General features: G+C 47.1%; 4 protein-coding genes, 2 non-coding genes and 1 pseudogene across 8 annotated transcripts; 6 read left to right on the top strand and 1 right to left on the bottom strand.

The window, feature by feature from the left end:
• The first annotated feature begins 1,434 nt into the window (after nucleotides 1–1,434).
• LOC136466521 (ABC transporter B family member 25) lies at nucleotides 1,435–8,129 on the top strand. 2 transcript variants are annotated; one of them, XM_066464989.1, is made up of 17 exons: nucleotides 1,436–1,699; nucleotides 1,836–1,883; nucleotides 2,018–2,053; nucleotides 2,147–2,221; nucleotides 2,617–2,741; nucleotides 3,028–3,127; nucleotides 3,214–3,385; nucleotides 3,615–3,733; nucleotides 3,925–4,035; nucleotides 4,114–4,258; nucleotides 4,434–4,566; nucleotides 4,661–4,736; nucleotides 6,038–6,103; nucleotides 6,205–6,312; nucleotides 7,166–7,273; nucleotides 7,350–7,547; nucleotides 7,706–8,129. In XM_066464989.1, exons 1-17 carry the CDS (start codon nucleotides 1,634–1,636, stop codon nucleotides 7,964–7,966), a joined length of 1,947 nt encoding a protein of 648 aa, XP_066321086.1. In that variant the 5' UTR covers nucleotides 1,436–1,633; the 3' UTR covers nucleotides 7,967–8,129. The 2 variants fall into 2 exon arrangements, with proteins under 2 accessions (XP_066321154.1, XP_066321086.1); XM_066465057.1 differs by lacking the exon at nucleotides 2,617–2,741 and having other exon boundaries at nucleotides 1,435–1,699; nucleotides 2,147–2,225; nucleotides 3,033–3,127.
• On the top strand, nucleotides 8,007–13,734 carry LOC136466654 (uncharacterized). Of its 2 annotated transcripts, none has more exons than XM_066465229.1 (7): nucleotides 8,007–8,145; nucleotides 11,378–12,439; nucleotides 12,541–12,622; nucleotides 12,707–12,773; nucleotides 12,858–13,043; nucleotides 13,134–13,194; nucleotides 13,276–13,734. In XM_066465229.1, exons 2-7 carry the CDS (start codon nucleotides 11,434–11,436, stop codon nucleotides 13,449–13,451), a joined length of 1,578 nt encoding a protein of 525 aa, XP_066321326.1. In that variant the 5' UTR covers nucleotides 8,007–8,145; nucleotides 11,378–11,433; the 3' UTR covers nucleotides 13,452–13,734. The 2 variants fall into 2 exon arrangements, with proteins under 2 accessions (XP_066321326.1, XP_066321255.1); XM_066465158.1 differs by lacking the exon at nucleotides 8,007–8,145 and adding an exon at nucleotides 10,204–10,751.
• Nucleotides 13,735–13,888: 154 nt separating this feature from the next.
• On the top strand, nucleotides 13,889–15,572 carry LOC136466859 (uncharacterized). Its single transcript, XM_066465401.1, has 4 exons — nucleotides 13,889–14,302; nucleotides 14,405–14,508; nucleotides 14,644–14,809; nucleotides 14,918–15,572. Exons 1-4 carry the CDS (start codon nucleotides 14,126–14,128, stop codon nucleotides 15,062–15,064), a joined length of 594 nt encoding a protein of 197 aa, XP_066321498.1. The 5' UTR covers nucleotides 13,889–14,125; the 3' UTR covers nucleotides 15,065–15,572.
• A 183-nt stretch (nucleotides 15,573–15,755) lies between these two features.
• On the bottom strand, nucleotides 15,756–17,573 carry LOC136453559 (uncharacterized; annotated as a pseudogene).
• A 1,993-nt stretch (nucleotides 17,574–19,566) lies between these two features.
• On the top strand, nucleotides 19,567–21,426 carry LOC136466778 (large ribosomal subunit protein uL13w-like). The gene is made up of 4 exons (XM_066465315.1): nucleotides 19,567–19,914; nucleotides 20,006–20,122; nucleotides 20,216–20,303; nucleotides 21,118–21,426. The coding sequence occupies exons 1-4, from the start codon at nucleotides 19,643–19,645 to the stop codon at nucleotides 21,259–21,261; spliced, it is 621 nt and encodes a 206-aa protein (XP_066321412.1). The 5' UTR covers nucleotides 19,567–19,642; the 3' UTR covers nucleotides 21,262–21,426.
• Nucleotides 20,613–20,692, top strand: LOC136512144 (small nucleolar RNA R12). Its single transcript, XR_010772990.1, has one exon. It is a non-coding gene; the product is annotated as a small nucleolar RNA R12 (small nucleolar RNA).
• On the top strand, nucleotides 20,891–20,971 carry LOC136512557 (small nucleolar RNA SNORD24). Its single transcript, XR_010773126.1, has one exon. It is a non-coding gene; the product is annotated as a small nucleolar RNA SNORD24 (small nucleolar RNA).
• Nucleotides 21,427–24,835: the final 3,409 nt, after the last annotated feature.

A 24,835-nucleotide genomic window follows, 5' to 3' on the forward strand; every position in this document is an offset into this window, starting at 1 on the left:
ATGTCTTTGTTGGCGCTATTAAGAAGTGCAAGAATCCAATCGGGTCCTGTATAAGTGAAGGCAGAATCTTCAGGGAGGTTCCATGACTGACGTAAAGCATGTCTAAGCGCCGATGCAAAAGTGCAGCGAACCATGCCGTGATGACCATCTTCAGGTTCCATTCCACAAATTGGGCAGGTTGCATCATATATAAGGTGGTGGCGCAGCCTGTTTGATTGGACCCCCGAACCATTATGGGCTAGTTTCCAAATAAATTTTTTTAACTTTTGTGGCACCGGGGTTTTCCATATTGCGTCATAGATTTTCCAATCAGCAGACATGCTAGTCCTACAGTTGTTCTTAGATCTTCCCTCCAATGCAAGTTTATAAGCACTTCTGACAGAGAAAATACCGTTGTTTTCATAGTGATCCATCTATCAAAAGAAAAGTAAACATGTATCACTATGTACCAGGTAATTGAGCTATGAGTGTTTTTTCGTAGGGACGAAGAAAGCTTTTTCTTTGACATAAATAGTATAAAGATAATATGATCTTGCTTATAAGGGAAACTAAACATGAAAACCATACATCTAGGGATACAAGCCCCGTACAACTTGGGTTAATAGATAACACATAAATTTGGTCCACAAATCGTGTAAAGTAGGGTTGACACAGGGTCCTTTTTAGATGCCTCGGTGGTGGTCAGGGAAGAATTCACTAGTCTGGAGATTTTGGAAGCAATGGCCTTTAGAGAGGGTTTAGCTCTGATCATCGATCTTTACCTATGGTGTTCAAGGTAGCGAGTGGTTACTTAAATGTCATGAGCCCTGAAAGAACTAGGATGAGACCAACATTAGTTGGCTTTCACAGTACTAAATTTGCGCCTGAAGGAAGAACGTCGAACGCTGATGCTCATCATTTAACAAGACAATCCATTTATGATGCTATATGTAGGCATGTATGATTGTCTCTAACTTCATAGTCTTGTCAAAAAAAAAAACTTCGAGTCCAAAGATCAAATAACTAGGCTAACAATCTAATCACTCGGCACCACAGACCGCCTAAGAGAGCAACACTATAAGCGTGATGTGTGTCTATAGTGTACTTAATTGAGTATGCATGCGTATATAAATGTTTACGTCTGTGTTATCGCAAAAGAAAACATCAAGGTAGATTCGTATGTGACATGGGTCATCACACAATGATCAAGCCGCAGATCCCTAATCACTCGTCATTCTCATAAATAAAGCTGAAAAAAAATCCAAGTGGGCACACACTAGGCCTCTTGGAGTGGGCGACACGCCGCATCGGCACCTAGTACTCGACTGCTACCGGGGACGGTAGGGTGGAAGCAGGCGCCTGTCCCAGTCGCGTCCGTCCCCCGGCTTGTTGGCCTGTGCCATGTCCCATACTCCCCATGTGAATGTGAATTGTGATCACCATTCATCAGTCATTCACCCGCACCCGCACAGCGCTACGCAACAACAAAAGCAGGTCCGCTCGTCTCTCTCGTCTCGTCTCCCTCCCTCCCGCGGCTCGGCTCGGCTCACCTCACCTCACTCCCCCTCGTGCGTCGCCTCGCTGCCGCGTCAGGCCAGCGCGTGAGGCGTGACTGGGCTCTCTTCGGCGCGCGCACCGAGGGGCGGCGGCGGCGATGGGGAAGAATATGCGCATCAAGACGGTGCCCAAGGGCAACCGTGCCCCCCTCCTCGGCGACGGGGTAGGCCCGCACCGCAGCCTCTCCTCTCTCTCTCTCTCTGCCTCCCAGCCGCAGGCTCCTATTCGAATTTGGTTTCTGATGGTTGCGCTTGGAATTTGGTTTCTGATGATCGAGCTGGTGCTTGCGGTGCGTGCAGGAGACGTCAAGGGCGCTCACCGACCTGGAAGAGGGCAGCAACGTCCAGGTTAGGCGCCCAGCCCCTGCCCTCCTATCCCTTCCTTTCTCCATCTGCCGCACAAGAACAAACCTCCGAATTACAACCGCCGGCTGCATAACTAATCCTCGCCTTTTTTTTTGGTACAATTGGAATTCTCTCAGCCAGCGAACGTCGGGTTCTGTCGGGTCATCAAACTTGTGAGTGAGCGCTTCTCTCTTCGATTTTTTAGCTCTTTCTCTTGTGGTGATGTTGGGCATGCTGAAGCTGAACGGATGAGCACGGGTTTGCAGGCCAAGCATGACGCCGGGAAGCTGGTCCTCGCCACTATGGCGCTGCTCGTCGCCTCCCTCAGCAACCTTCTCGTTGTAGGTACCTGCCACTTGTTGGAAAGAAAACTATTGATGCTAATGGTTTTTTTTTCGGTAACCTTTTCACTTTTTGGAACAAGGATAGCTGCTAAGCCCTTTCCTGCCTTCAAGAGGGCTTGAGCACAGCATGCAGAAATCTGGTTCCTCTGTTAGTAATTAGCATGCATGTTGAATTAAATTCAGCTAGCACCACAAGTCTTGGTGGAATTGAAATAAGTCGAGTCTCTAGATATTTGGAGGCTTTTGTTCAAACTGTTGCTATTATGAATCAGTGTCCAGTGATGAGTAGAATACCACCACTTTCAGGGCAATTGTTATTTTCTTTCTTGAAGAGGTCATGAAACATTTGTTTTCATGTTGTAATGCATGGATCATATTGTGATGTCCTACAGCCGAAATATGGTGGCAAGATAATTGACATTGTGTCAAGAGATGTTCGGCGACCAGAAGATAAGGCGCAAGCCCTGGAGGATGTGAAGGGCACAATTTTGTACATTGTGACAATCGTTTTAGTCGGGTATCTTTTTTTCTCTGAAAAATTGACTTTGAGAAACCATCAGGATGCTGTATACTGAAACTTTACAATCTTCTGTTTATTCACTTTATGTTTACTGGATCTGAGTTATGCCGCAATCTTATTTTGTACTAATTAAACCATATTCACTAAATACTTTTTCAAATTTTTTTCTTGAACAGATACTTTCTCATTTAGAAAACAGGGTTCTGCTTATGTAATATACCGAGTTGGTTTTTTTTTGGCGGATGCTTTGAATCATTAAAAACCATGTCTTACCTTGTTTCAGTTCAGTTTGCACGGCTCTTCGGGCATGGCTATTCAATTCTGCTAGTGAGAGAGTAGTCGCTCGACTAAGGAAGGACTTGTTCAGTCATCTCATAAACCAGGCAAGCAAGTTTCTTCTATCCAAAGTTTATCACGTATAGTTCTCCATACAGCAACATTCTTACTAGTAAGGATTGTGCCGCCGCAGGAAATAGCGTTTTTTGATGTGACTAGAACAGGAGAGCTCTTAAGCAGGCTTTCTGAAGATACACAAATAATAAAGAATGCTGCTACAACCAACCTATCAGAGGCACTGCGCAATGTCACTACTATAGCTATTGGTCTTGGTTTTATGTTTTCAACTTCATGGAAGTTAACATGTAAGTAATATGTTTGTACTCTATATATAGAACTCAGTTGGCATTTTATTCTGATTTGGAAGGCTATTGTGCTCAGAAGCTTTATATGCTTAGCTGAACTTCACAAAGGAACATGGCTGAGCATGTGATAATTGTCAAACCATCAACATTTATTTGAGCATTTTTCTTTAATTTTGTGTAAACCCTCTGCATATGATCAAGTCAATCTCATTGGTTGCTATCTGCACAGTGCTGGCACTTGTAATTGTCCCCGTTATATCAGTTGCTGTGCGTAAATTTGGACGCTTTCTTCGTGAGCTTTCACATCAGACACAAGCTGCTGCAGCTGTAGCTTCATCCATAGCTGAGGTTTGTATATCAGAGCATCTTGTGGCTTGTGATTGACTAATGGACATGTGGAGGTTTCCACGAACCCTTTATTTGGTTACTGTCACCAAAAAGAAGCAAATTGATGTTTTGACTTTGGATTGCATGCATATAACAGAATCGTTTTTCCTTTCTATTTATGCCTTGATATAAGTCTATCTACTACCATTCAGGAATCGTTTGGTGCCATCCGCACAGTAAGATCCTTTGCTCAGGAATCTCATGAGATTTCACGCTATGGTGGAAAAGTAGAGGAGACACTTAAACTTGGTCTGAAACAAGCTGTGAGTGCCCTACCATTCATGTAAAATAGCACCACATTCCATAAATTAATGGTCTGATTCAATGCAAATCATTTGTAGAAAGTTGTTGGCTTATTTTCTGGAGGGCTTAATGCAGCATCAACCTTGTCAGTGGTTATTGTTGTTATTTATGGCGCCAACTTAACCATCAATGGCTACATGACAACTGGTTCTCTTACATCATTCATCTTATACAGCCTTACAGGTACTTTCCAGCTTAACAGTATTTATACTGAACCTAGCATCGTGCCTGATTTTGTCACTGTAAATTTTAAAGGAAGCATATAAGCGTTATTTACACAGGTTGGCACATTGGTTTTTAAATGTATAGTTTATGGTTTATTGATATTTATGAACAATTCAATTTCTTGTGTATGCAGTTGGTTCGTCAGTATCTGCCTTGTCAGGACTATACACAACTGTAATGAAAGCCTCTGGTGCAAGCCGTAGAGTTTTTCAACTTCTGGACCGTGTTTCCTCAATGACGAACTCTGGGGACAAATGTCCAATAAAGTTAGTTTCTTTGTCTATCAGCTTTCTAGAGTGGTTCTGCTTATTCAATAGCAGTGCGCAGTACCTTTAATTAATGACCATTCATTTTTTTTAGTGAAAAGGATGGGGAAGTTGAGCTTGATGATGTCTGGTTCGCATATCCTTCTCGCCCTTCTCATATGATTCTTAAGGTACCTCCCAGAATACTGTGCAACTGACATGGCCATTTACCAGATTTGACATTTTCCTTCCTTATATATAAACAGTGTACATATGTAAAGAGAAACTAGGAGCCTAGCTTGCACCAGCTTTCATCCATATTCTTGTGGGCTCTTCTGGGTTACCTGATTAGTGGCCTCTCTTTTTTGAAGGAATAACAATCCATTCCATTGTGTTTTTCCACGTTTTGTTTTATTCTAGTTCATTCCTCTGTGATCCCAGGTGAGAAGGCCATTGCAATTTTGTGAACACAGTTGGGGCTGTCGAGTGCCAACTCTATTTACTCTTATATTTATATTAGTCTGTGTACTTTAATGTAGGGCTGTAGGCAGAGATCTAGCCCTTTTCACTCTACAAGGAAAAAAAAATATAACGGCATACATGAGTTCACATTACAACATTAACAAAAGTTCTAACTTAGCTTTTGTTTCAAAAACATTGTGTTTTGACTGGTTCATATGGAACTTTTTAGGATGACATATATGGGAACTTCATCATTAGCTTGATTTTTTTTTTTGTGAGGACATTTGCTTGAATACCTTTCGATATTTAGAATCAATGCTACAGAGAGACGGGGATATTGATGAAGATGTTAGCCATAGAATCAAAGCAGGGTGGATGAAGTGGCGGCAAGCATCTGGTGTCCTATGTGACAAAAGGGTACCACAGAAGCTAAAAGGCAAGTTTTATAGGACGGTGATTAGACCTGCTATGTTGTATGGTGCAGAATGTTGGCCTACGAAAAGACGACATGTTCAACAAATAAGTGTCGCGGAAATGCGTATGTTGCGTTGGATTTGCGGTCATACAAGAAGGGATCGAGTTCGGAACGATGATATACGTGATAGATTAGGGGTAGCACCAATTGAAGAAAAGCTTGTCCAACACCGGTTGAGATGGTTTGGACATGTCCAACGGAGACCTCCAGAGGCACCGGTGCGTAGTGGAATCCTAAGCCAGGATAGTAACGTGAAGAGAGGCAGAGGAAGACCGAAGTTGACTTGGGTAGAGACAATAAAAGGAGACTTGAAAGGATGGAATATACCCAAAGACTTAGCCTTAGATAGGAGTGCTTGGAAGACAGCTATTCACGTGCCTGAACCTTGATTGCTTCTGTTGGGTTTCAACTCTAGCCTTCCCCAATTTGTTTGGGACTTAAAGACTTTGTTGTTGTTGTTGACATTTGCTTGAATAATCTTTGTTGTGCTAGTGTCTAGTTTTCGTCATGGGAGCATTGTAGTTATGCTTATGCTTGCTATCAACAATATTGCAGGGAATAACGCTAAAGTTAGCTCCAGGTTCAAAGGTTGCACTTGTTGGGCCAAGTGGTGGTGGTAAAGTAAGTTTTTTTTTTGCCCATATTAATTACATGACAAACTTTATCTTAAAGTAGAAGGTGTCTTCAAACTGCAGCCTCAATTATAACATTAACTTTTGCAGACCACAATAGCAAATTTGATTGAGCGGTTTTATGACCCTCTAAAGGGAAGGATATTGCTTAATGGAGTACCATTGGTAGAAATTTCACATCAATATCTTCACAGCAAGGTATGTCATGCAACTATTTTCTAGTTATATTGTGAAAAAAATATTATCTAAGTTAGGGTAGTGTCGCAAGGTTCACAATTCTGGTGGATGATGATACATTATTGTCCTGAACTGACTATAGCTAGTTCGATCCTTTCATTTGTGCCAAAATTTCATTTCATTGTTCCACCTAATAATCTGGATTCTGGTGAATCCAGTAATTTTGGCTACTTTAAGGCCTTGTTTGGATGCTATTCACATCAATCCACATGTGTTGAGGTGGATTAGAGTGGAAATTAGTTTAGTTTCCACCTCAATCCACCTCTACACAAACAAGCCCTAAACAGTAATTTGGAGTAGCACTGGTATGAAATTTGGTGAATTGGGGAATGTGAAAGTATTTTGGTTGGTAACTCAAACCAGCATTATCATCATCTGTTCAAAATTCAACTAGTAATGAGCACTTATAATTCTATAGTCTGTACTATGCAATGCTGAGTCGTGAGTGTTGAAAAAAAAGAAGCAACGACCCATCTAAATCTGTAGCTTGAACAAGAACCTATAGGTTTCTATTTCCAGTCGATTTTAATCATGACATGCCTATTTTAAACAGCCATGTGTCCTTTTTCCGAAAAAATAATATTTCTTTCATGGTTTTTCAGATTATTAATTGGAAAAAAAATCCAAATTGTAATTATGCTCAACATTCAGTTCACAAACCAACAAGCAAATCCAGAATTTGCTAGAGTTAAATGGAAGTCCTTGAAAAAGTTGTGCTATATGAGCTCTACAATAATGCAGTTTACCATGAGATTATTGTTCTGGCAAGTAGAATATCCTTATTTTTTTCCAAATGTTTATGGACTGATTTCAGGTAAGCATAGTCAGTCAGGAGCCTACACTCTTTAACTGCACCATCGAAGAGAATATTGCTTATGGATTAGAGGGCAAAGCGGACTTTGCTGACGTTGAGAGTGCAGCTGTAAGTATCTGCATTCAGAAACACTAGTGCACGACTGCAGGATTGTACATCCTTATCAACTATCTCTCTGATGCAGAAAATGGCGAATGCACACAGCTTCATATGTAGTTTTCCCGACCAATATAAGACTGTCGTTGGCGAGCGAGGGATCAGGTTATCCGGCGGGCAGAAGCAGAGGATCGCCATTGCGAGAGCTTTGCTTATGAACCCACGAGTGCTTCTCCTGGATGAAGCTACCAGTGCCCTGGATGCTGAAAGCGAATATCTTGTCCAGGTAAGCACGAACGGCCATCTCCTAAACTGCTGGTGCCAGCAAGAAACAAACAACACTCTTAAGTGCAACCCATCTGTGATAGTATCAGTCAAATGTGCTTTGTTTCTTGCTTGGCGAGCTGGAACGTGACGTTGGTTTTTCCCCTACATGTGCCACAGGATGCAATGGACTCTTTGATGAAAGGAAGGACTGTCCTTGTGATAGCTCACCGGCTCTCGACCGTCAAGAGTGCCGACACCGTCGCCGTCATCTCTGACAGCCAAATCGTGGAGAGCGGCACGCACGACGAACTCCTGGACCACAACGGGATATACACGGCCTTGGTGAAGAGGCAGCTGCAAGGGCCGAAGTTTGAGGCCACCAGCAGCATCAACGAGGCCAGCGAAATTGAAGCCGAACCCAGCAGTAATGGGCAATAGCTCCCCGCTCCTTAGGCAGACCACAGTTCATTTGAATCCACAGAAGTTGTATGTAACCCTGATCTTGGTGTATGCCACTGCGAATCACGCGAAACCATTGATATCACACGGTGCTACGGTTGGGGGGCAGGAGTACCTAATTCGCTAGTCCTACACATATATATGGTCCAGGACTCCAGGTTCGTGTTTATGCTGTGCTAATTTCTTGCTGGTGCACTAAGCGGACCCGAGTTGCATCACTTCGTTACACAACGACGTTGTGTACCTGAGTGACATTCGTTATTGTTTCTAAAACTTCTCTTCAAAACATGAAACCAAAGCATGCTGTGCCTTGAGATTTCGATTATGACTAGCTGCCGGCCCCTAAAAAACGTTAAACGTGTTGAGACAAACTCCTTGTGCCGTTCTCAAGTAGATGAGGGATCGATGTGTATAGTAAAACTTTATAGAGTTTGACCACTAATAACATTACAAATATATTAAGATTTTTAATATGAAATTATTAGTTCATCTCGAAAAATGCTTCCATTTTCATAGATAATCTATTTTTCCCTTTAGAATGACAATAGGTCTGTCTATTTATTAACATAATGCGTTTTCGTAGAAATTGCTAGTTAAATGGGATGTTGTTCAATCAGATTAATACATGTGCATGTACTTGTTCTCCGTATTTCCTTCTTTATACGTGCCAACGTTATTAGTCCCATCTTCCACTCATCCCTATTTGTCCCTCCATCAGCTACCGTAGTGCATAGCACCCCAATTACTCATGGCCCAGATGGCCAGATGCATAACATTTCGCTCATAGACTACCATATACGTGTACATTGATAAGAAAAATTAGCTGATTTAAGCTCAAGATTTGGTGAAATTGTATAAAGCTATAATTTATACGTAGAGACGATATTATCCTTAATACGACGGTTATATGTAGGGGTGAAAGTGGTGTGGATAATTCTCCGCTCCGATCCGAACCAAATATGAATTTTAAGGGTACGGAGAAGAACTTTTAATATCCACGCGATATAGATAATCCGAATCCGATTGTGTGCGGATGCGGGATAGGATATGGAATTGGCAAAATTCGGAGGATATGGATTATCTGCAAATTCTATGTGGATTATCCAATGTTTAAAATAGGATATCCGATAATATCTCTTCCTAGACTAAAACTTAGAAGATTAAAAAGATTTTTTAGTTGAGAACTCTTAGTTTGTGATGTCGTTGTTTGACATTATTTAAATTTCGAATTGAGGTCTTGCTCATTGTTTATACGTATTGGCTAATAACTTATCATTTGTGAGTGATGATAACTTGTTAAATGTCATTTGTGTCGGTGTGATAGCCAGAATATAGAATACAATATATGATTTTTGTCTACTACGTGTTATTAGATTTTTACAAATAATTTTTTGACAAGTATGCACATATTACTCGACTATTTAAATTCATATCTGATCCGTTTCCGTACCGGATCCTATATCTGAAAAAATCCATATTTGCATCCGCGTCCGAGTATTATGCACTCCGATCCGAATCCGACAAACAAAAGCGGATTAGAATATGGAAAAGGTATTATCCGCTCCGATCCAATCCGTTTTCATCCCTAGTTATATGCCATATTCGTAAAAGCTAAAATTAATGTAGCCTCCTACGGTTATTACTTGTCATGTTCTTCTATCTTAGCATTTTTTTGTCGTATATGCTGCTTTTGGAATTTTCTTGTTTATGGAAACCACTTATCGGTTTCTACTGCCAACATTTGCTCTAGTGTTATTTCTTTTTTTATATACCACAACTAAATTTTACCTAATAAACTTGTGCTCCAAGAGAGAAACAGTGGCTCTCACGTTCGAGACCGCTACACTGTATGCACGTATCTCGAGAGAAAAAAGGAAATGTGCCGCACGGCGGCACACGGTTCTCGAGGAGCTCCTAAAATTTATGTCGCATCGAATGTTTAGACACATACATGGAGTATTAAATATAGACTAATTACAAAACTAATTACACAACTTGCGACTAATTTGCGAGACGAATCTTTTAAGCCTAATTAGTCCATGATTTGACAACGTGGTGCTACAGTAAATATATGCTAATGACAGATTAATTAGGCTTAAAAATCGTCTCATAAATTAGCCTCCATCTATGTAATTAGTTCTATACTTAATTTATATTTAATACTCTTTATTAGCATCTAAATATTCGATGTAACAGTGAATTTTAGGAACGACTGGAGAACGAATCACCCCTAAACCGTCTCATCTGGGGACAAAAAGCTGTGCCGACTCGAACCATTCCCTCGGCTTCGCAGTTTGTACGCGCACGCCTGGCCCGTCCACTTTGCGCTCTCGAGTCTCGACCTCGGGGAAGAGCACGAGAGGCTCTCTTTAACGCGTCAATGCGTCATACCTACCGTGCCTTCTGACCTGTGCCCAGTGCCCGGACGCCGCCCCTTTCCTTTTCGGGGTCTCCCTCGGTGAACTAGATCGGATGGACCCGCCGCCGGCGAGGCGCACGGCGTCCAAGCGGCGGGACCGTCGACGGCGCCGCCGGCAGCGGCAGCGGACAGCCGCAGCTGCAGCCACGGCAACGGGGGTCAGTGAGGCCGTGCTGGCCGTGGAGCCGCAGAACGCAGCGGCCACAGCCCCGGTGGCTCCGGCAGGCGCTGCTGCCACGCCGGCGACGAGGGGCAGGAACCGGCGGAGGTCTCGGAGACGGCGTGATCGGAGTGCCCGCGCGGCTGCGGCGGCGGACGAAGCACCGGCTGCGTCCCCCGTTTCAGGTATGCCGCTACTGCCTTCGCGTGCCGCGCCGCGCCATCCGCCATGGATAGGCTTCATGCCTGCATGCTGGGCCAAAAACATCACGCCTCGTTTGTCATGCCGCGGCAATAGTTGTAGTGAACTGTAGTAATTCCGTTGCGACTTGATGACAGAATCCCAGCAAAATACGTTTTAGCCTTTTAGGGCGTCCTGTCAGAAAGTAAAATCTGCACTTAAGGAGAGTTTTACTAGTGTACTCGTGTGTTGGTCTGTGCCCTTGTACATACATGTTCCAACGCCGCACGGAATTCATGTTCACTGCCATAGTCTTTGAGATGCAAACTTGTGTGGCCTGTGGTTTTGATGCTTTTTTTTTTGCTCCAAAATGTTTGGAAATTGTTTCTGCACACTGAATATGTGATCACTTTGATTAGTTATAGATATCTGGACAGTATTTTGATAGGGTATAAGTTTATTATCAGAAAAAAAAAAAAGATAGACAAGCGTATCATTTCCAAGCGTATCATTTCCTTTGTTATATTTCTTTAGTTTAATTTTGGTGTAGGATGTTGAACTTATCTTACACTGAAAAAATTATACACTTATGGTTAAGGAGATTGTCATGACACTGCGAATTGTCTGACAGATGCCATTTCAACTCAAGAAGGTTCTGCCCCGCAAGCAAGTTGGAATTTGGAAGCAATGGCAGCACATCTGAGAGATAATGTGCTGCAAACTACAACTGAGAAGATAACGAGCTTAGATAAAACAAGAAAGAGAAATTTTCAGGCTGGAAATAAGGGGCTAAAAGATTCTGCGGCTGATGGTGCTGTCTGCGCTTCTCTTGCCTGCCGTGAACATTCTGTCAGAGAAAATGAAGCCTCAAGGAGCAAGATATTCAAGAGATCCTATGTAAGATTCCCGATTGATAGTTGCACTGCACAAGGAACTGATATGGATTATCACAAGATGAAGAGTGCCGATTTGCCAGGGAACCTGGAAGAAGTATACCAGAAAAGAACATGTCCTGGCCACCTCTCTTTGCAGAAGTCGGAAGAATATAGGGAAAATGAAAATGTACCTTCTCTCAACTCCAGCAGTTTACAGGAGGGAAAAAAGAGAAGGAAAAAAAGAGGCGGGAAAAGGCATAATCATCGCAAAAAAGCTACATCACAGGATTCTCCAGCACCAACTGCTGCTGATAATTCTGGTTTGATGACGTTCCTTTCTGAGAACTGTGCTTCAGGTCTTAAACCAGAGGAACAGAGGAAAAAGCAAGATCAGAGCAAGGCACGCATGACTAACTTAGTTTTAGTCAACAATGCAAAGAGATCAGAACCATTTGGTGTGAATTTGGAAGGCGCTATTGAAAAGAGCTGTGAACTGGGAACGAATAGTTTGGACAGCACCTTTGAAAATAGGTATGAGCTGGCAAAGAGTAATTTGGACTGCACAAATATTGTAAGAAATGGATTGCAAGAGCAAGATTTAGCATGTTCTTCAAACAGCCGCAATGTTAACTACCTGAGCCCCTCCCATTTGGCTGTGGAATATATGGAAAAGCTCAAACTTGTCTTTTCACCGGGAAAGTCCTTAGGGTTTCCGAAGAAAAAGCTTCTCATCTTAGATCTTAATGGTTTACTTGTGGATATCAACGAAGACTACCACAATGCTCACATGGCTGATGCCAAGGTTCGAAGAAAATTAGGTGAAATTTCTAGTATTATCACCTATAATTATTATTTGGCACATTGCTGATCCAGAATGTGGTTGAAGATGTTTATATATGATAATATATCTTTTTATCAGTCTTCCGAAGGCCTTACTGTGATGATTTTCTCAACTTTTGCGCCCTGAATTTTGAGCTAGGCATATGGTCCTCAAGAAAAAAGTATGATTTCTTCTCATCTTTCTCCATTTCAGATTTTCTATTTTGTTTTACTTGGTACTTATTGTGTCATTCTAATTTGTCCAGAGAAAATGTTGATTCGGTTGTTAATATTGTTATGAGCGAATTCAAACCGCGCCTACTGTTTTGTTGGGTAGGTCAACTAAACAAATGCTTGTTCTCTTTCTGAGTTTTTCTTTGCTCCTAATATATTTATTTATGGCCTTAATATGTCCAGGACTTGTCTAAATGCACATTCACTGGACACAAAACACTGGAGAACAAGCACAAACCATTGGTGCTGAAGGAATTGAGAAAACTATGGAACATGGAAGAACCAGATCTTCCATGGGAAGAGGGGGACTATTCACCTTCAAATACATTACTAGTGGATGATTCTCCTTACAAAGCTCTGCGCAATCCTGTATTTGTCCAACCTCTCCTATATGCCAAGCTTTTCAACGTTCACTTATACTGAATATGACACACAACTGCTTTTGTCTATCTTGTGCAGCCGTATACTGCAATTTTTCCTCGCTCTTACAGTTACTTGAACTGGAATGACAATTCGCTGGGTATGTGCTCATCATTATGATGCTTTACCTATACCTGACTACAGCTTATTCATGCTTTAAGTTTCAATTCCTCGTAAGCAGGTCCCGGTGGAGACCTTCGTGTGTATCTGCAGAACCTAGCCGCTGCAGATGATGTTGAGCGTTTTGTTCATAATAATCCGTTTGGTCAACCCTTCATTACTGAGAGCGATCCGCATTGGAACTTCTATGGTCAGATTGCTGATAGAGAGCGTGCACCCTTGACATGTTGTGCTTGAACTCCCAAGGATCACTGCTTTTTCTGGGAGTTCCGTAGTTATCCATGGTCAAAGATCATGCTCTTAAGTATGGAGTGATCTTCTCGGAGTAGTTTGCCTGTATCCCTGTACTGAAGATTACAGGGTTTCTGTGCTATCAGTTTAAATTGCAGGCTCTATGAAAGGTATCAGATCAAACTGTCCAATTGACAGTGAAAACTAGCTAACCACAGGACAGCTTACACATATCAGGCGCTAAACTGCTCTGTTTTTTTCGTGCTCCATTTTGGCTTATCCTTGTAAATGTTTTGCACGTTTTATTTGCTTTACCACCAGTAACTTTGTGCACGTTTGGCTTACTACCCTTGTTCAGGCACGTGTTGCAAGTTTGCAACAAGGCTCTGAACATGCAAATGCAAAACGAGCTCATTTTAGACACAGTAAACTTGGACTTGCCACGGTTACTAGATGGCCCTATAAAATCTTTTTTCCCCCATGGCAGACTTCAGATCAATCCACTAGCAAGTCGCCTTCTTCCCATTCCTTTCCATCAACATCAAGCAAAAGACTGACTGGAAAGCTAAACCCCGGTGTTTACATTACATACAAGAAAGACACCAACGACGCCAAGACCCCAGGAACACTGTGAAACGGCAGGAAGCTGGAACGACCGATCCGACGATCCACCAATCACCATGGGATTCTTCCATGGGAAGACCTCCAAGCAGACCTCGAGGGTTAAGAAGCTTCTCGAGCTCGCCTTGTCGCGCCTCGCCATTGCACGCCGTCCCCGCCTTGCTCGCAAGTCGATCTGCCGTAGCGACGTCGGCCAGCTCCTCTCCCTCGGCTACCTCCACCGTGCTCTCCTTCGCGTACGGACCTATGATCTCTCTAAACACACATCAAATGAAGCGTAGTACTCTTCCAATGCGGAAGCACTAACGAACCAATGCAACCTTGATTTCTTCATGCAGGCAGAGCAGGGCATAGAGGAGGATAACATGCTGCAGTCGTTCGACATCATTGAGCTCTACTGCAAGCGACTCGTTGAGCATGCCACGCAATTAGACAAACCGCAGTAAGTTCATTTCACACGGTATTTAGCATCTTATCAGCTTGATTTCTTGAAGCATTTGGCATGATCTCCTATTCTATTTGGTTTCTCGCCTGTTTTTCAGTTGCATGACTATTGTTGTGCTTCGTTCGTGTGCAGGGAGTGCAGCGAGGAGATAAGGGAGGCCGCCGCTGGGATCATGTTTGCAGCCAGGTGGTGCGGCGATCTGCCGGAGCTGCAGCTCGCACGCACCATCCTAGAAGACAAGTTCGGCAGCGACTTGGCTGCGGTCGCAAAGGAGGGAACCGGCATTGTCGATCCCATGGTAACTAGCATGAACCTATTCATATCTAGCATGTCTTATCATCGATATGAAACTGGCAAAAGGCATTCCTAACGTTTACAGGGTTGGTTTGTGTTACCATTATTGCAGTTGGTGTGGAAGTTATCCGGCGACAAAACAAACATGGAGCTGAAGAAGAAAGTGGTCAAGTTAATCGCCACCGAAAACAATATCATGGTGGAGTTCTCCGAGCTCCAGGAAGCAATCGAGCACAACAACATTGGCAGTCCTTGCTAGGAGTTCGACCATGAAGAGATGAAACAACGTCTCAAGAACAATGGATGAAAGTTCAGAGTCAGATTACGGTCTTCCTTCCCCCACAAAAAAAAAGGACGAATGCCTTGGTCTTGGAGCCAGCCCGGGATCCAGGGAGCAACGAGGAGAAATGGAGAATGCATTTGACAATTCCAACTCTTGTGATCAAGCAATTGGCAGCTGAAACCCAAGGCCCACCAAGTTTCAGGAATAATACCTCAAACAGCAACAATAATAAGGTCTTAATTGAGTAATGGTGTATTGTGTATTTGTGTGGGACTTTGACATGTTTTTTTACAAAGGGAGTACAACCTTTTTCATTATAGAAACCACATTATGTGCATGTCTTGCTTAATGGAGTTTTGGGTGTGGGGCCATGGACTATGGCCCCACTTGATTCTCAAATTTTTGCTCTCAAAATTGGATGTTGTGTCAAAACAATGTAACACTTTGGTTGTATGCGGTCGCAAAGACCGAAACAAGTCCTTTTTCAAAACAGACGCATGTATTATCCAAGATGGAGGCATGGAGAAAAGTACAAGCGTATTGGATCATAATTTTGAAACAGTAATGTACACACAGGCTTGCTATTTCGGCTTCCTGCTTTGATACAGCTGTACTAATACATAATTACAACGGTTTTAAAACATGAGGAATGCTGTGACAAATTTGCTGCTTATATATTCTATACAACCACATAATGCAGGTTTGGTGTTCCTTAATACTGAACTAAAGTCCACTAATACTGAGCAAGGGTAGGAAGGGAAAGTAATATAAGTCAAAACTAGAAACATGGGCGTGGCTTTGCCACGCCTACACCAGATTTGTGTCAGTGTAGAATTTGGTGTGAGACTGTGAGTCATAGTGACCTAGAGTTCTCTCGAGATGATGTATCCACTTAAATCTGCGCCATGGTGAGTAGATATAGTCTTTGATATGTTTCCACATAAATCTTTGGCCCAGGTTAAAAAAAACTGAGGTAAGAATGCTAGGAGTTGCATTGAGATACTGATCCGGGCCCTTTGCTCCCACAAAGAAGTCAGTTTCTTTTGTTGGACCAATGCTACAGCTGACTTCTCTCTAGCTTCTTCACAGGTGTTGCCTGAGCTGCATTTGTCAGCCTCTGTGAAGCTAATTTCTGGGCCTCAAGCAACTTAACATCAGTCTCTTGCTGGGCTTGTGTTGCCTCCTCTTCTCTCTATTTCAGTTCTTCTACAAGCAGCTCTGAAACTTTTTTCTGTCTGTTCACCAGATGCGCGACTCTTGACACCTTTGAAGTGTTTAGCACAATCTGAAAGCATGGAAAGGCGTGAGTTTCATTTAAAGCACAGTAATCAGAAATTGATTAACTCCACTTTGTCATGTCTGTCTCAATCAAAGACATAATCAGGCCCCTACGTTTATTGCGAAGATAATTCTAATATATCATGGCATAATGATAAAAATCTACTTTGAGATATGGTATTATTGTGATGTCCGGCTCTCAGCACTTCTTCAATACGTTAGTTGCGCGTAACATTAAAATGCACATAGAACAAAAAGGAACAAAGGACACATCACTTGCTAGCTGAAACTATTCTGCAAGACAGTGGCATATAACACGAGTAAATACTAAACAGAGAAGACAACGGAAAAGGCAGTAAAATATTTTTTTGTTCTATGGTTAGCATCTAGACATCCTTGATATAGAACGTCAGGGTAATGATTAAACCAATATTTTTGGAGGACGCTCAAGCCTCTATTTCAAAGTTGTAGGATATGTAGCCAGTTTGACACTTGAGTGACAGGATCAATTTTGAAGTCACAACAGCACGAACAATGGAGTCCGCAACAGGTAGATTCTAATTTTAGTACTGATGAACTCGTGATATACGTATCAAATGTGGTAATGATTAACAATACAACATGACCCTCGTTAGTAATGGCAGTGCATGATGTAATCTGCTGAGCTCCATTTTGTTTGTCTGACTGTCCTTACAAACTAAGTTCCACTAATACAAGATCCTGTTTTTCAACAACGTAGTTCTGTCTTGAATATTGGGTGAAAGAAGTCGAATCTAATCAGCAATGCTCATTCAGTCATCACATGCCATTTTGCATAAGAGTTGGAAATTTGAGCACATGCACGTCAGAAAAAGAGAAGAGGCAGCGAGGGGGAAGGAGGCGCACCTTCCGGAAGGTCGAGGAGCGTGCGCGCGTCGCATTTGCAGTCGCCTGCGGGGCACACGGCTGCCGCCTTGAGCGCCTCCGCGGCGTAACAGTAGAGCTGCGGGCCGACGATGGAGGCGGCGAGGCCAAGGCCGACCAGCGACACCAGCGCCTGGCTCGGGCCCCACACCGACGACGCCCCGGTTCCCGCTGCTTACCTAATGGGCATTCCATCGAACAGCTCACGCTGATGCACCACCGTCCGCGGCCTGTCCTCCACCTCGGCCGCGCTCGCACCACGCCGCTGCCGCCCGTGGCCGCGCAAATGCGCCGGCGCCGCCATGTGCCCATGGTTGCGACCTTCGCTCCTAGGTGCTAGCCTGCTGCGATTGCGCCTTCGCCGTCCGTGGCCGGTGCCGCGCCAGGATCTTCGTAGGAGGGGGATGGGGGGTGGGGGGTGTCGGGGCTGCGGCGCCCGAGCCCCCCGCTCGCGCCGGGGTGGCCGGGGACACCATGCCCGCGCCCCCTGCTCGGAAGATGGCAGTGGGTCGGGTTCGGGGCGGATATCCGCGGATTTCGGGTCCGCGGGTTTCGGTTTTGGTTTCAGGTTTTCGCCCACGGATTTTCGGGTTCGGATATCCGAAATCCAGCGGGTTTGGGGCGGATGTTTATTTTTACCCGTGGAGCTCCATCTGGGCCCGAAACAAACAGCCCACCAGAGGCCCAACTAAAACCCTAGTATATAATGCTGGAATCCTCACTTCCTCAGCCTCACCTGTTCCCCTCCCACCCTCCCACCCGACGGCGGCAGCGGCTCAACGCCTCACCCTGACCCCGAGTCCCCGAGACCCCGGCAGGCTGGCAGGCGACGGCGGCCTCAGCGGCCAGCGCCTCACGCCCTCACCCCGACAGGCTCACGACGCTCGACGGCGGGCGGCCTCCTCGAGTCCTCGGCCCCGCCCCCGTCCAAACCGGAGCAGCTGCCGGCATCAGCCACCACCGCCGCCAGGCCCAGAGCGCGCGCACCCTACAGGGGCGGCCCACCGGCGCACAAGGCCTATGGGGGAGGCGGGAGGCGAGGACACGGCGAAGCAGAGGGCGGAGCTGTGGCCTCATCTGCCCGCACCCAGGCGCAGTCCCGCACCGCACGGTGGCCGCACGCCCGCACCCACCCGACGCCCCGAGCCCCCGACGGGCGACCTCGCCGACCTCGGCGCCTCGCCAGTCCGCGACCTCACTGGCTTCCTCTCTCTCCCTCGTCCCCACGGTGGATCCGGCGCGCAGACCCTGACGGCAGGCACACGGCGGACTCTACCGGCGGCGAGGAGCTGCAACGGCGGCAGGCGCATGAGCAGGCTCTACCGGTAGTGTTGGACCGACACATGGTGGCTACGGTGGTGGGCGTGTCCTCTCTCCCTGCGACAGCGACGAATTTGCCCCCTCTCTCCTGGCGGTGGCGCGGCAGCGGGCGCTCGACTCCGCGATGGTGGCTCGCCCTCTCTCAGTCTCTCTCTCTCTCGGTCGCGGACACGGAGTGCCCCCATCAGCGCTCGGCGGGTTTCGGATTATCCGACGGGTTTCGGGGATCCGTGGGTTTCGGTTTTGGGGATGGATTTTCACCCGAATTGGTGTTCGGGGCGGTTTCGGGTTTTAGGTTCGGGTTTCGGTTTTGGGTGCCCAGACACTCCACCCGATCCGAACCCGCCCCATTGCCATTCTTAGCTCGGTCTGTGGAGGCCGGACGGACATGCGGTTTCCTGATGATTCTCGAACGCCCGTGCTGGCGGCTTAATGGTCGAAACCCGAACCGATCCGCAATCGGATGGCCCATATCGTGAGTTCGCTCGATCCAACGACTCAGAGCTTATCAGATGACGTGGATAGCGGGTCTGCCCGTGATTTGGTAGCAGGATTCCTATTAACAGATTGTTATCCTGCTCCAATTTAAAATCTCCGTATTGACGTCTGTTATCCCAATTTTATTACCAGAAATTAAAAGCATGGATTAATTGCAGTATGGATTAGTTCAGTTGCATCTGAAATTGCAAGATTGATAAATTTCAGTTGCATCCCATTTGTATTACCTGAAATTGCAGGAACATGCCCTCTGGTAATTCATACAATCAATTGAACATTTCAGTTGCATCTGAATTGCAAGTGAGCCAGTAACCCTGACGGCGTTCTCCAACCAGCCCAAAGACACCTCATCTACCGCACACCCAACAGCGGGCATGGGCCTAAACGTTTTGTGGGCCTTATCAAAGAGAAACGTTGCCACGGCCTGGCCCATTAACGAACCCTGATCCTTGATCTCTATAAATGAGAAACCCTACACCCCTCGCGTCCACTCCATCCGCTTCCCCCAGCCACTCCCAACCCTAGCGCCGCCGCCGCCTCACAGGTAAGGCCGCCATGGTCTCCGGTTCCGGCGTGTGCGTGAAGCGCATCGTGGTGGACGCGCGCCACCACATGCTCGGCCGCCTGTCGTCGATTATCGCCAAGGAGCTCCTCAATGGGCAGAAGGTGGTCGTCGTCCGCTGCGAGGAGATCTGCATGTCGGGCGGCCTCGTCCGCCAGAAGATGAAGTACCTCCGCTTCCTCCGCAAGCGGATGAACACAAAGCCGTCTCACGGCCCCATCCACTTCCGCGCCCCTGCCAAGATCCTGTGGCGCACCATCCGCGGGTATGTGAGCAACGCAACGCCGCCCGGATCCGTCTGGTTTTGTTTTCCCGATGTGTTGTGGGATTTATGTGTGCTGCGGTTGTGTTTGCAGTATGATTCCGCACAAGACCAAGAGGGGAGAGGCGGCTCTGGCGAGGCTCAAGACCTACGAGGGCGTCCCGCCGCCGTACGACAAGACCAAGCGCGTGGTCATCCCTGACGCTCTTAAGTATGTGTTTTCATTAGTGTTCGAGACTGATTGCTGGTTGATCTTAGCTTGTGATGTTCGTGTCTGATGGTGTTCTGTTGTTGTGGTTCGTAGGGTTCTGAGGCTGCAGCCTGGACACAAGTATTGCCTCCTCGGTGAGCTCTCTAAGGAGGTCGGATGGAACTACCATGACACCATCAGGGTACGCGTTTTCCCACTCTTATTTTCTTGTATAAGTATGTGGCATCGTTTTGCACGAACACTTTAATGGCCTGATGCTAGTTTGAGGGAGTTAGTAATTGGTATATTTTTCTAATTGGAAATGAACTGTCTTGCCTTTCGTACTGATGTTATGATTAGTCTGGTAATTCAGGCATTACTAGAAGTTCCTTTAGTTTCGTCTGTGCTGGACACCTTTTATTACTGAGAAATTATTCACATTTGTTGAATTGTTGTTGCTAGAATAGCCTTTTTTCATCTTGGTTGAGATATTATGCTGAAATGTGCATGATTCTGGATGATGAAGAAAAATCAATCGGATTCCCATTGATTTCACAATATGATTTTAACAACCAGCTACTTCTGACAAAATCATGCCACTTCAGACTATACTTGCCTCTTTGGTTTGGAAATCTAATGTTTTTTGCTGATGTTTGTGTCATCTTGATTGATTATTTGATACATGCATTTGTTATGGTGATGCGCCATTTTCATATCAAACGAATGGTTCTGTATGACCTTAACTCCTTTAAATTTAAAACGATTCATTCATTTGTTTTTATTGTGATGTACCTATGATGTGATCAAAATATTTGCTACTCTTGATGGTGTTCCCATTTGATGATGTTAACCACCAAGATCTCTGAGGCCCATCACATTGCTATTAGAAAGACTCAGTTCATGTGATCACTTCAGAGTGGCAGTAGGAGTTGCTGATGTTTTATGGTTGTGTTCTTTTACAGTGTAATTTATCCTACTGTGTAGTGATTTCTGACCGCCCTTGTTTGCTCTATCAGGAACTTGAGGAGAAGAGGAAGGAGAAGGCCAAGGTTGCCTATGAGAGGAGGAAGCAACTGGCCAAGCTGCGTGTCAAGGCTGAGAAGACAGCCGAGGAGAAGCTGGGATCTCAGCTGGAGATTCTTGCCCCGATCAAGTACTGAGAAGCTGTGCTTTCTATCAGTTTTGTGGAACATCTGGTCCATTGTTTTAAGTAGTTTGGTAAAAGTTTGTGACAGTATAATCTTGAGTGATAAACCGTGTTATCCTTCTGTGACTCCTGTTTTGAACACATTTTCTAGCCGGTGAATGAACTGTTTGGTTTATCAGATGTATGGTCTCACTACCACATGCTTCCCTAGAGCTGTCTTCTTCCACACGATTATCAATTCAGGAGTGGTGATTAACCAAGTTCAGTTGGGCACTGGCAGAACCCCAATGCTTGCGCTGCTGCTCAATGCTGACGCCGGTGTACAAGCTCTATCAGATCAAATCCCAGCTGCACGCTCATCAAATCCCAGCAGCAGACTAAAGACTCTAGGCCTTTACCTTAATCAACATGTGTTGCAGTGTATTGGGATAGATTTTCCAATCCACATCCAATGTTGTAGTGGATCGGGATGGAATTTCTAATCCACATCCAAAATAGCCCTTAAGCGGCAAATGACGAATTGTCTTGTAAGAGCAACTCTGGAAGGGTCTCCACTAGATCCCTCATAGTTAAATATGGGTGTCCAGATAAAAAACGTAGCTCCAAGAGAATCCCTACTGAGCCTCTAATTTATTTAGGGTGGACACTCAGATCCTTCCTCCAGACCCCATTCCTGAGGCAGAATGAGGCTCACCCCTGCCCCCATCCGACCGTTTCTTCTCCGCGTGCTCGCCTACCCGTCCACGACTTAGCCTCCATAGCTCAATATTGGTGTCCAGACAAAAACACAGCCTCAGGACCTCTACTAAGACTGTCTCCAACAGCTTACTCAAACAGCGACGCAATCCCAAAATAAGTCACGCACAGTGTTTTTAGGTGAGGAAAACCGGCTCCAACCGAAGAGGCAAACGGATCATGCATTTTGGGTAGGAGGCCACACGGGACGCTTATTTGCGTCGTCTTTCTCTCCCAGACGCAAAGTCTTCGACAGCGAGGCGGGCCCGATGACGATGACGGCGGCGAGGCGGGGAGGGAGGCGGGTGGCGCTCACCGGATCTCGCAGGGAGGGAGGGAGCCCGGCCGACGCAGCCACACCACGTAGCCGCGATGCCCAACGTAGCCGCGCCACCTCCCCACGGTCCTGCCGGCCTCCCTGTGCTGGATCGGAGTTGGGAGAGAGGGGAAAAGCTCGCCGAAACCCTAGATCCAGGAGGAGGAGGGCCTACATCGTCGGGGCCGCCGCGCCACTGGATCCACGCCGGGGTTGCCGCACTAGGGCCCGTCCGTGCCAACGCCGCCGCGCCTGGGGTCGCTGTGCCGGGCCACCGCGCCGAGGGCCTCCCGCCGCCGTCCATGGCGCGGTGAGCGCGGTGGGGTGCAGGGAGGACGCGGTGGAACGCGGTGGGGCGTGGTGGGCGCGCGGTGAGGCGCGGTGAGCTCGCCGGGAGGACGTCGGGCGTCGGGGGGGAGAGAGAGAGGAAACATCGGAGAGAGGAAGCCCGGCCTCCTCCGTGGCACGCTCCACTGGATCGGTGGCCTGACAACGACGGCGAGGCGGGGAGGGAGGTGGGCTGTTGGAGAAGGAAGGGGATGGGTCCGTCACCTATTTACTGTGCCGAACTCAGATCCTACAATGCGTCGCTGATTTAGGTATCGGGTGTTAGTCTAAAGCCCTCAATTTAGGATGGGCACCCAGGTCCTTCCTCCGGACCCATTCCTGGGGCAGAATGGGGGCTCACCCCTAGCCCCCATCCGGCCGTTTCTTCCCCGCGTGCTCGCCTACCCGTCCGCGACTCGCTGTTGTTTCCGCCGCGTGCGACTTCCCTGCCCGTCAGTGACTTGCTGGCGCCGCCCACACTCCGGGGCGGGCTCCCTCCCTCCCCTCCGGCTCCCTCTGGCATAGATCCCGCTTCTCCGTCCCTCCTCTCCAGCCCCCTCCGCCATGGATCCCGTGGCTCCCTCTCACCCCTCCGGCTCCCTCTGCTCGGGCTTCGCAGTGCGGCGGTAGCGCGGCACGGAGGTGGCCACGCAGCATGGCGGCAGCGTGGCACGGGGTGAGTAGGTGCCCTGGCAGGTCCCAGTACCTGTCTGCCATGGCGTTCACCTTGCGGATGCACTCGAGGCTGTCCAGGCAGGTGAAGGCGTCGTCCACCGTGCCCATCCGAACCCCGTGCACCTGCCCTCTCGCCAGCCGGCTCGCCACCGCTAGGTAGTGCGAATGGTACGCGCCCATCGCAATCTCCGAGTCCCGCAGCCCGTGCTTGGCGTGCTCCTTCCGTCTCGTGCGTTCAGATTTGGGAGGAAGAAGAAAGAGATACTGACGAGCGGGCCCCGTTTGTCATTGAGTGCAGAAATAGATATGGGGGCCTAAATTTGGAGGCTGCTGTTGGAGTGGAAACAAAAAAAATTGACCCAACAAAAGTAGAGGTAGCACCATATCAAAAGTAGGGCCCTGATTTGGGTGCCCCTGGAGTTGCTCTAAGCACAACTGCAAGTTTTCCTGTATTGCTAATTGAGTGCAACTGCAAGTTTCTATTGCTAATTGAGTGTGGCTTGGAAAGCGCGGGGCGAGCTCCAGACACGAGTAGCGCTTGGACATTGCAATCGCAGGAACAGGTGTAGTTGATCATCAGGTTCGTCACAATGGATCCTGCGATAAATTAGCCTGCGGATGTAGTAAGGGTGTGTTTGTTTCCCTAGACTAGGGTTGCCCGTCCGTCCCAGTCCAGCCTGGCCAAGTGGAGGCAGCCAAGTGGAGGCAGACCCAAGTGGTGCAATCGGGGTTGTTTGTTTGCCTGGACGCAGTAGGGCTTGGCTGAGGGCGAGATGGTGTTTGTTTGCCTGGCTCAACATGTAAGGTTACCCTGCATCAAGAATCAAGTGATTTTACCACCTCACCTTCTTCTTCCTCACCTCATTGCCATTTCATCGAGCACCTCAATGGCGTGAACATCTCAACCACATCTTCTTCTTCCTCGCTCCCTGCTGCTGTCGCTCGCGCTTGGGATGGAGGGCGAGCCCCAGCGTGCCGGAAGCAAGGGGCACTCCAGCCGCCATCCGCCGTCGCGAGCTCGGCCATCCGCCGCGACGGGTACGCGAAGTCGCGCCGCCATCCACCGTCGCGGCTCAGCCCCTCGCCGCCACGAACGCCACCAGGTGGATCCCCTCGCTACGCCGTCCTGCTCCTCCTCAGCTCGCGGCAGGGGCGCCGTCGTGCTCCCCCTCGGGACTGCTTGCGGCGGCGGGGAGGCGGGCCGCCGCGCCGGGGCTGTGCTAGGGCGGGCTCGCCGCCGCACCAGGGCAGGGCTACCGCGCGGAGGGAGATGGTGGAGGCGCTGGAGCAGAGGTGGGTGGAGGTGAGGAGGATGGCATGCGAAAGCTTCTGGTAAAGACAAGGGAGGTGAGGCGAACCCCCACTGCGACCAGCAATGAGCCCACGCGAGCCTGGCTCTAGAGGAACGCATTTTTTTCGTTTCCCCGAGGCCAGGCCCAGGGATGCTTTGATAGCCGTGCGGGCCGGCCTGCAAATCGTGTCTAGGCAAACAAACACCTTAGGTTGCACCCCAGGGCGCAGTGGCCCAGTTGAT

Source organism: Miscanthus floridulus, chromosome 1 (assembly GCF_019320115.1).
Source record: "Miscanthus floridulus cultivar M001 chromosome 1, ASM1932011v1, whole genome shotgun sequence".
Lineage (NCBI taxonomy): Eukaryota > Viridiplantae > Streptophyta > Magnoliopsida > Poales > Poaceae > Miscanthus > Miscanthus floridulus.

Bases quoted from the DNA above. Each gene is read 5' to 3' on its own strand.
- LOC136466778 (XM_066465315.1), top strand. From the start codon at position 19,643: ATGGTCTCCGGTTCCGGCGTGTGCGTGAAGCGCATCGTGGTGGACGCG. The intron at 20,123-20,215 runs GTATGTGTTTTC...TGTGGTTCGTAG, and splicing joins GTCATCCCTGACGCTCTTAA to GGTTCTGAGGCTGCAGCCTG. The intron at 20,304-21,117 runs GTACGCGTTTTC...TTGCTCTATCAG, and splicing joins ACTACCATGACACCATCAGG to GAACTTGAGGAGAAGAGGAA.
- LOC136466654 (XM_066465158.1), top strand. From the start codon at position 10,460: ATGGACCCGCCGCCGGCGAGGCGCACGGCGTCCAAGCGGCGGGACCGT. The intron at 12,774-12,857 runs GTAGGTCAACTA...TAATATGTCCAG, and splicing joins CGCGCCTACTGTTTTGTTGG to GACTTGTCTAAATGCACATT. The intron at 13,195-13,275 runs GTATGTGCTCAT...CCTCGTAAGCAG, and splicing joins CTGGAATGACAATTCGCTGG to GTCCCGGTGGAGACCTTCGT.
- LOC136466521 (XM_066464989.1), top strand. From the start codon at position 1,634: ATGGGGAAGAATATGCGCATCAAGACGGTGCCCAAGGGCAACCGTGCC. The intron at 2,222-2,616 runs GTAGGTACCTGC...GATGTCCTACAG, and splicing joins CCCTCAGCAACCTTCTCGTT to CCGAAATATGGTGGCAAGAT. The intron at 3,128-3,213 runs GCAAGCAAGTTT...GTGCCGCCGCAG, and splicing joins TCAGTCATCTCATAAACCAG to GAAATAGCGTTTTTTGATGT.
- LOC136466859 (XM_066465401.1), top strand. From the start codon at position 14,126: ATGGGATTCTTCCATGGGAAGACCTCCAAGCAGACCTCGAGGGTTAAG. The intron at 14,303-14,404 runs GTACGGACCTAT...TTCTTCATGCAG, and splicing joins TCCACCGTGCTCTCCTTCGC to GCAGAGCAGGGCATAGAGGA. The intron at 14,810-14,917 runs GTAACTAGCATG...CCATTATTGCAG, and splicing joins CCGGCATTGTCGATCCCATG to TTGGTGTGGAAGTTATCCGG.